Here is a 9,985-nt window from a genome sequence, read left to right on the forward strand (position 1 = left end):
TGTTGTCCATTTCTTTATGGTTATGCAACAGAGACAGAGTCAACAATGGAATATTGTTGCTGAGCCGCTTTGGCTGTTTAATATGCTGCAAGTGGGGCAACATATTGAATCATCTGAGACGATGCCGCACGTTCCGAGCAAGAGAGAGAGAGAGAGAGAGAGAGTCCATGTCGCATGTCCATGTGTCATGCTGATGAGGTGAAGTCACGTAGAGATGATTTGAAAGAAATCATACATTAAATCGTTTCGACTGGCCGCATTTAATTGCGGCCGATAAGGTGTGCAGTTCCACAGAATAACCTTGCCCAGCGGTAATCCCCTCCAAGCAGTCGCAATTAGTCAAACGAATTTGTAGCGCCCAGCTGAGGAATTAATCAGAAGTCGCATTTAAAATGCAAAATGCGTGCGCTAAATTACAACGAATTCTAAAGCACAAAAGCCTAGACATTTTTTAACGTGTAAGCAGCATGCCCCGCTATCTCCTCTCCACAGTCTCCTTTCTACTCATTGCCAACAATGAACTTGGCTGTCGGCAAAAAGACTTTGGAGCTGCTCGGCCATTGGCAAAGAAGCTCCCAAGAAGCAGAGCGCAGAGCGATGATGACTCGTTTTGGCTTTTGTGCTCGTTGACGCGTCCACATTTGAATACTAATTGCATTTGGCCAACTTGGAGCTGACGAGCCAAGAGCTGAGAGCTCAGAGCTTGGCCCATCTTCTCAGGTCAGTTTAGTTTAGTTGCCTTGTTGCGTTTTTTTCCCCTGTTGTCTTGCGGTAAATATGATAAACAACAAAGCGCGTCATTTTGACATTTGTCTGTTTAATGCGCCCACGTTGACGTTGCCACCACGTTGCCAATTCCGACTCCCACGACTGACAGCCAACTCCCCCCCTCTTCGTCTGTCCTGTCCTGCTGACTGCTGACTGTCTGCTCCCCGTAACCGCAAATAGATATGCTGCTCAGATAATGATCGGTACAAACCGGCATGGCGAGGAGCTCTGCATACCTTCAACTCAAGCTCAAGCTGCAGCTTTAGCTCCAACTTCAACTGCAAACTCCTGACTCTGGCGGTTGTCGCGCTTTGAACTTAAATGGGTCTTGCTGCTGTTGCTGTTGCTATTGTTGTTGTTGCTGTTGTTGTTGACATGCAGTCACTGGCAAATTTGCCATATGTTGGCAAAATGGCAAACTGCTTTTGCTTTTGCCCTAGCCTACTATTGTGTTGCGCTTGCTTTATCGATTTTGGCCAAGTGTCAGATTCTTGAACATTATCTAGTCAGGACATATTAACGAATACCTCGTGATGGTGATACAATAGAAATGTGAGACAAGCAAAAAATATTATATAATATTAATTTTAATTTGTTACTATTTCTTTTGTCAGGTGATAAATTTCGGACAAGATTTGTTTAAATGCGAGAAGGAAGAGAAGAAAGTTAAAGTGTAAACTCCTCTTTATTATACCAAGTATTTATTCGCAGTGCTATACAATTGATTATTAGCTCAGCGATAAGTTCTGTTTAACGGACCTTGTAGTTGAGTATTTTACTTTTGGATGATACACATCACGTTCAATAAACCCAATATATTGCGGTATTAATCTTAAAATATACCAAATAATTAACCGCAAATATACTAAATATATTTGGTATATTTCCAAATAATAAACCGTAAAAATACTAAATACTATTTGGTATAATAGGACATCTACGATATATTTCGTATGTTGTACTTCATCGCCATAATAAATATGGCCTTCGGTATATTTTGGTAATTATGTGGTATATAATTTGGTATATTTTCATAATATTACCGTACTGTTTTGCTTTAATTTAAAATGGGTAGCGAGTATCTCACAGTCGAGCACACTCGACTGTAGCTTTCTAACTTGTCTAAGTAAAATTTTCAGTAGATTTAACCTTTAATCTATAACATTTAATCTAATAACAACATTTATACATATGGTACATATATGAAATGGCCGAAGCTAAATAGCTCAACATAAATTTATTACGAAATTTAATAAGTAATATTTTGTCTCAAATTTTATTTTAAATTCCCCCCCCCCTCAGATTAATAAGTATACATATATCGAAGTCTTTTAAGATATTAGCTTGATTATATGCTTGCAAAGCATTCGATGACATGGCTTGTTGCTTTTTGGGCAAACAAAAAACTTGAGGAAATTCGTTTTTTATGATTTCGGGAGCCAAGACAGTCAGAGGTTCAGGGCTGGGAGTGTAATAAATAATGAGGCAAGCACAACATGAATGTGGCACTTGTAATTAATTATACAACAGGAACAGCATGAACCAAAAGGATCAGCGGGAAACGAAACGGCAAAGAGGCAACTAAAATGTCTGGTAATTATCACTAAGACGCGCCGCAGCTGATTAAAAATGCGACGCCGACTCGGACTCGGACTCTGACTCTGACTCGGAGTCGGACTTTGATGCCGCAACCAAGCATTGCCATTACCGCTCTCCCTCTCTCCCCACAGTGTTGCTACAACAGAGTCTAAAAACTCGAACTGGAACTGGAATGAGTCGGGACAATGTGCATTGAGGCAGCAAACGTTCAACGCCAAACTCCAAGTGCAACTCGAATTCTGACAGTTTTCGTACGGCTGACATGACAAGCTGCCAGCGCCGATGACGCTAAAAACTTGCCTCAGCCGACGGGGGCAAGTTGCGTCCGATGGCCATGGCTAGCGGGTGCCCCCAACCGGTGATTGACTGCCCAGACAACACAGAAGACTTCAGGCAGCATCCCAATCTGAAGCTTGAGTGGCGATTGAGCATCGCTGGATGAAAGCTTCAACATGTTGCCAAGTGCCGACGGCGACTGCTCTTTTGACTTGCTGGACAATGAGTAGAGAGAAGGAGAGAGAGAGAGAGTGAGACGCACATACATGATGGCAACACGGGTGTTGCATATAAATGAGGCGTGCCAAAAGTTGACAATGATATTAACCTTGACTCCAACTTTTCAGCAGATTTCTCTCTCTTTCTCTCTTTGAAGGTCATTCAACAAGCGGTTGCTCTCTCTATGTCTGTCTCTTTCTCATTCTCGATCACTTCTTAAATTCTTGGACTCTTTACTATACATTTTATTTGCGCCAATTAGCGGCTAGTGCTTTCGTCCTTTTATTAGTTTCTTTACAGCTAGAATTTATATAATAAATATTGTTTATACCGGAATTCACATTAAATTTTATTTGCGCCAATTGTTGTCTTGTCCAATTAAAATATACCTTGCGTACTTATTGCAGATCTTTTCCACTACTGACAGCTGATCTTCCATCTGCTTAACAGTATTTGCTGTGCTCTTTGACTTCTCTCCACTTTACTTAGGCCTCTTTACGTCCGAATGCTTCGCCGTCCTCCAATGTTTCAGGCAGTGGATGACCTCTTGTTTCTGGCAAGAAAATTGTCGCAATTACCGCTATTATAGAGACGATGCCGAATATTAGGGGCGTTATCCACAGCTTAATGTGGGCTAGATCACAAATCAGTGGCGCCAAAAGTCCGCCAACACGACCCAACATAGAGCAAAGTCCCATGCCATTGGACCGTACAACTGTGGGGAACATCTCGCCACCCCAAAGATATGCATTCGGAAATGTTATCGAAGCGCCAAAGAGACCAAATGTTGCACAAATGACTTGAAGCTTGTCGCTCGCATAGACTAAAAAACACCAGAAGCAAAAGAGCGATACCGCTGATCGCATTTGTGATCATCATTGTGATCTTGCGTCCCAAATACTTGGTCATCACCACGCACAGCAGAGTTCCGGGAATTCCCAGACCAGCGGCAATCAAATTGTTGAGGAAAATATCACCGCCGAGATTGGAAATGTATTGAGCAGTGCCGTAGTATACCATGCAAACCACAATCCAAACGATGGCCATGCAGATAGTCTTCAATCGTAAGTAGGGAGTGCGAAACAGATCAACTAAAGTTCCCTTTTTTCGCCGGTGTTCTAGCGGCCAAAACCTTGTAAGCAGCCTCGATCTCGGGCCGAATCGTTTCCGTTGGCGCCTTGTTGCGTTTGGCAATCTTCTCCAAAATCTTGATGGAATCATCCACTCTGCCTGTGGTAAAGAGCCATCTTGGTGACTCAGGTATGAGGCATATGTAGATGAGGAAGACTGCTGAGAATATTGTGACGCTGAACTGGAACCATCTCCATTCGCGAATGAAATACGCAAAGACTGCCAATGAGGCATGACCCACATTGAAAGGAATCTGGTATAAAATGGCGATTAATTCACGTCTCTTTGGTCCAATGATCTCCATAATCAGCACAAAGCTGCAAAGAGTGGAAAGAGTGTGAAGCAATAATTAAAATATGTAGAATTGTATATTGTAATAAACAAATTACCTGGTGCACATTGTTCCGCCTGTGGCGAAGGCAGTTAGAAATCTAAATATTACATAAAACCAATAATATGGGGACAAACACACGATCAGTCCGCATATCAACTGCATAAAACAACACCCCAAGAAAGCAGGTCGCCGACCAAAGCTGCGTAAATAGAGTTACTATTATATATAAATTGAGCGAGTACTTTGTATTTATTTACCGATCCGCTATCATTCCAAAGAACATGCTGCCAAACATAATTCCCATCATGACAAAAGACTGCGATAAACTCGACAGAAATCTCTTTTCGCAGACCAAACCCCATTCGGTGACAATTGTCGTCTTGAACACACTCGTATCGAACTCCCTCTCATCACAGTCACTGCTGCAGGCATCGGTCACGTTTTCAGTCTTACACGAGAGTGGAGTCGGAGCCGCAAGGAAAATGTGTGCCAGCGTGTGCCATCCTGTTCCGAATTTACTTAAAAACACAAGCATACAGAAGAAGAACTGATATATCCTGAAGTCGCCAATCTGCGAGATTATGGGATCGCCAGTCTTCTCAACCGGACGAATCACCGGCTTCTTCGCTTGATCACCCATATCCAAATTACACTTATGTTACGCCTTGTCCTGTTATTAAAATGACAATAAATAAAAATTTTGTTAGAATAAAAAAAAAAAATTATAGAAATAATGTACAGCTTATAATTTGGAAAGTAGAATGATGAGAAAGGCATTGTTGTGTTGGTAGAAAAAAAATCGTTGATCATTTTTTCAAATGAAAGTTGATTCTTTTAAAATGACCAACATTTTGTTGCAGAAATAATTATGGTTAAATATGTCCAAATTTAAATAGTTATATATATATATATATATATATTATTAATAAACAAGTGATTTTAATTTAAAATTACTTTAAATTTAAATACATCTAAATGTATGCGAAATAAAATTTAAGACTATGTGACTGAATTTATCAATAAGTTTCTTTTGATAAATCATAAGACCAATTCCAAAGGCAGAAGCCGATATAATCAAATCAAAACGCAGTCATTGCCACCACAAAAGTGCCTGATTAACTTTTTCTGATATTTAACATAAAAGCATGTGCAAAGTGCTGCAAAAAACAACATATTTTTACTTTCACTTTTATAAAAGTAAAATCGGAATCTTGATGTAAAAGAGTATACAGAAATGATTTGTTTAATTTTGAGTATAGAAGAAAAGTGAATTAAGAGTTTTAGAGTGTACCAAATATTGTATTAAATTCGAAATAATCTAAAGAATCGAACAAAGATTCTAAGCTAGAGCTTAGTTTTCAATTCCTAGCAAATAAGTTTATGTTTAATGAATAAGTTAAGTAGCTTCAGAATAAATTGAGATTTTAAATAAGAATATCTCGTCTAAATGTGGGTCACACTGAAACTTAAAATAAGCTGAAAAATACACAATTCCGATCCAGCGGAGCCTCTACTCACCGAGCGAGCTGCAACAGACTGGCGTTAAAATACGGAAGATTGTGATTTCATACTTGATCGAAAGAGCGAACCGGTTTCACGTTACGAGTATGGCCTGAGATACATACGGCAGTTGAGCTGGTAACAGATACAGTTAGCGTGACAACTTGGCCAAGCATTAGCACCTGAAAGCTGACACATTAAGGTTCGCTTGCAATTCGGCTAAAATGCCATTTAGCCAGAATCCGTATCAATTGCAGCGAGCAGATCACTGCAACAACAAACTTCCAACTTTTACCAGGTCTCTACGTAAATGAAGTCAGTCGATTCATTAATTGAAGGTGCGCCAGCGAAGCAACAAGTATGCAGCACGGCAACTATGTGCCACAGATAGCAGCTAGATGAACCTATTGTCTGCAACCAGATAAACGCTTTGTAACTCTGACGATGAAGCAAAGAGAGTGAGAAAGAGAGACTCTGCCTTAAGATGGCTTAATTACGACAATTGAGTGAAAGTTGGCCACAGATTTGTTGCTGGCGACAAGCGACAATCAACACAGGCAACTAACAGAAGCCAAGCAGCAACAGGCAACGTGCAACAGGCAACGGGCAACCTTGCAACATGTTCCCACGACTGTGGCAACCTGTTCAATGAGCAACAGAGGCAAGTGTCGGCGCTGCTTGCGCAAGCAGAAAATGTCACAACAATTGAAAATAAATTATATGCAAATTGGATAGCCAATCAATGTGCCACACACTCAAATACAAACTCTTGCAGATAATAAATCTTCCAACAAATCCACGCATAAGTGTCTCGCATTGTCACCCACTAAGATGCCCATTGATGAAGTATACCAAGCTTTTTCTGATTTGACACTATATAGTAAATTAATCTAGAATTCATCCGTTTTGACAGCACTGACATTATTAGACTTCGATGTCTTTGCATAACTTTTTAATTGGCATTATATGAATTTATTAGCAGATTGCGCCAAATAAATTCTGAGCTAATTCTTTATGATGTTGATCGTCTCGTTTATGTAAATTGCACTTTAGTGTACTTTGTTTCGTTTATTTATTTATTGCATGCACTTTTATTGGTGGCATCTCAAACGAATGTTTACAATTGAATTATCAAATACATTTCATAAGTTGCGAATTGCACTTTATTGTATTTAGTTTACTATTTGCACACTCACTTTATTTGATTTGTGGAATTATTTAAATGAATTAAAATATTCACATTTGTTTATGTTTTGAGTTTTCTTCTCAAGCACAATCAGTTTTCATACGTCTTTCAGAGTCGAGCAATCGCATCGCACTTGTGACACAATGAAATAAGCTGAATGAGTTCGACGCATCGAGTAAAAATACTTTGGCTCGTGTCGAAGTCTCATACTGTGTCTGAACTGATAGAGATTCAAGTAGACGTCAACATCATCTTACTGCTGATAAGCCAACACTTTATTGTTTTATTATTGAAAACTCGTTCTTTCTAGAGAGACATAATGTACCAGTCAACTATCTAATCTGGAGTATCTCAACAGTACTTTATTATTTTATTATTATTAGTATTACTTTACTCTTTTATAATTATTATTAATGTGGCAGCTGCTGTTATGTGACATCTCGGGTAATTCGGGTAGAGAATTCGATATTCTCTGAAGAAACATAATAAGTAGTTGATCACAGACTCACGAGCTTGACTATGAGATTTGTTTAAGCAATCAAACGATTTGTGTACAATATACATTCGTATGTTCAACGTTGCTGAAATATTTTTATGCCCTCTACCCATAGGGCAGAAGTGTATCAAACCTTGTGCTTCTAGCAACTGTATGGGACATGCAGAGGGAGGCATCTCTGACTATATAAAATATATTCTTGATATAACTTTGACGGTCTGTCCGTCCGTCTGCCTGTCTGTCAGTCTCTGTATCCGACCGTCCATCCAAAAGAGCACCTCGATCTAAGAGATTATAAGAGATGGAGAAATAAATAATGTCCCCGGAAAATCAAAAAAAAAAGAATACTAAGTTTAAAGTTGTGATTTATAATAATAACAACAGTATGAATATGAAAATTTAGTTGCCATCAGAGAAAAATTGTAAAAGTTATTAAACAACTAAGTTTGTATGGCAAAAACTGATACTGAAATCAGTATCTTGTATAACTATGTATATTTTGAATGCTTACCAAATATAGCATCTTTTATATATATTTTTAGAGTATGGTTTTATAAAAACCACGAACGTTTTTAGTGAAACATATTTTAAATCGATAACATGAGAAGATTTAGAATTGTTGTTATTAATTATACCCGCTGTTTATTAAGTAAAATACTATATATACACATGTTCATAAATAATTGACAAACGGAAACATTAACATACATATAAGTACTATGTACATACATACATATAATATATTTCGTTCACAAAATTTATCACATTTCGACAATCTAAAAGTGGGTCGCAATCATTTGACTTTCGATTGTGTTTTTGTTGTTCATATATAATGATGTTGTATTTATTGAAATGCTATTCAGCTCGTAATAATCAAAGCTTTGTATTGCAGTCAAACCGCAAGTTGAAGAGCTAATCGAAATGTCTGATAAAAAGCTTTTGGCTGGCCTTAGGGCAAAGTGAAAAAGCATTTGTCGAGAACTGATCCCAAATTTAACCACAAGACTAAAGCAATTAGAGGGCATAAAGAACGTTTACATTTTGGGCGCTCTTAAGCCGATTTTGCACGTCAGAATGGCAAGTGTTTATGCCGACAAATATTTTGCCAAATATTACTAGCAACAGTGCAGCCAAAAAAAAAAACTAAACCAACAGTTGTTTGGAGTATTTATTGCCTAACAACGCTCCAATTAGCACACAAAAGGATTACAAGCCAAATGCCAAATATTGTGTTGGGGTTTTTTGTAGAGGTTCCTCCAGCCTTGTTGCGGTTAGTGGGCCACACTCTTTGGACTGGACAAGAGATTTGTGAAATCCACTTGTAGTCGAATGGCCAACAAGCAATCGAGCAATGAGTGTGTAGCTAAAGACCAACAAGCATTTAATTTCAACGCACATGAAACACAATCAAAATATTTTATAGTTCGTCCATAAAGAAATTCATAAAGCGAATGGCGAATAGCGACTTGCGTTGCCATGGTGGATGTGGTGAGATGTGAGCGAGCGAGCGGCGTCGTTTTACCAATTCATACTAAAATTGCTAACTCAGCGCTCATATATATCATTTTTATGCCCCAGCCACGCCCCTTTCAACTCGTAGTAAATTGACAAATGCTACAACTCGCTGCAGCAACGCGGCAATGCCTGAAATGTCTTTGCCACTATTTAAGGTCTTTTATGAGCTGCCAGTACTATGGGATGCAAGTTGGAAGCTCAGCCCGCAGCCATAAAGAGAGTAGGCGAGAGACGATAGGCGAGAGATGGGGCACAAGACGGAAGGCGGCAGAGACAGGGAACAAGGGATGGGAGTGCAAATGAAAAAGCGCAGCAAAAACTATGAGCAACGCTCAACGAAATAAAACTGCTTGTAATATGTAGCGAAAACATTTTAAGCACTAACTCGACTATCACATGCTATGTAAAATTAAAAGTAATGAAATTAAATATAAAGAACCATGGTTCTACTGTCAATAATATTATATATTAAGTAAAAATGAGAATGTGCAAACTTGTTTATCTAAACATACATAAGATTAATTACTTTAATGCTTGTGTATAAATAAATTATTTATATGGCAAAAAAAATGGATTTCAAATAAGACAATTGTTTGATTTGTTGCTAAGAGATTTTAATTGCAATGAGTATGATTTTATTTTATTTATTTCGAGTATGAGCTGTAGACAAAGACAAAATAAGAGTTTAAATTGAAATAAATTTGAATCGAATAGTTAAAAATGTTTGATTTAAAAAATAATATAGGAAATTACAAACTTAAATTTAATTAAATTAAATATAGAACTAAGTACGTATTATAAAATATTCCAAAATGTGCTTTAAGTTATCATTTAAACGGAAACTAAATAATTCCTTTTGGCTTACAGGGTATCTACAGCATCACTTAGGTGGAAAGAAGGCAACTAAAAACAAAGCGCCGCATCAACGTTTCGCTGCCATGGCTTCGCCTGGCCCTGGACT

General features: G+C 38.2%; 1 protein-coding gene across 1 annotated transcript; it reads right to left on the reverse strand.

The window, feature by feature from the left end:
* Positions 1-3,181: 3,181 nt before the first annotated feature.
* On the reverse strand, positions 3,182-5,083 carry LOC132791312 (organic cation transporter protein). Its single transcript, XM_060800183.1, is given in 5 exon segments — positions 3,182-3,680; positions 3,682-3,969; positions 3,971-4,310; positions 4,383-4,526; positions 4,585-5,083. Coding segments are annotated over 5 exon segments (1,488 nt in total). The 5' UTR covers positions 4,968-5,083; the 3' UTR covers positions 3,182-3,347.
* Between the last annotated feature and the right edge of the window lie 4,902 nt (positions 5,084-9,985).

Source organism: Drosophila nasuta, chromosome 3, assembly GCF_023558535.2.
Source record: "Drosophila nasuta strain 15112-1781.00 chromosome 3, ASM2355853v1, whole genome shotgun sequence".
Classification (NCBI taxonomy): Eukaryota; Metazoa; Arthropoda; class Insecta; order Diptera; family Drosophilidae; genus Drosophila; species Drosophila nasuta.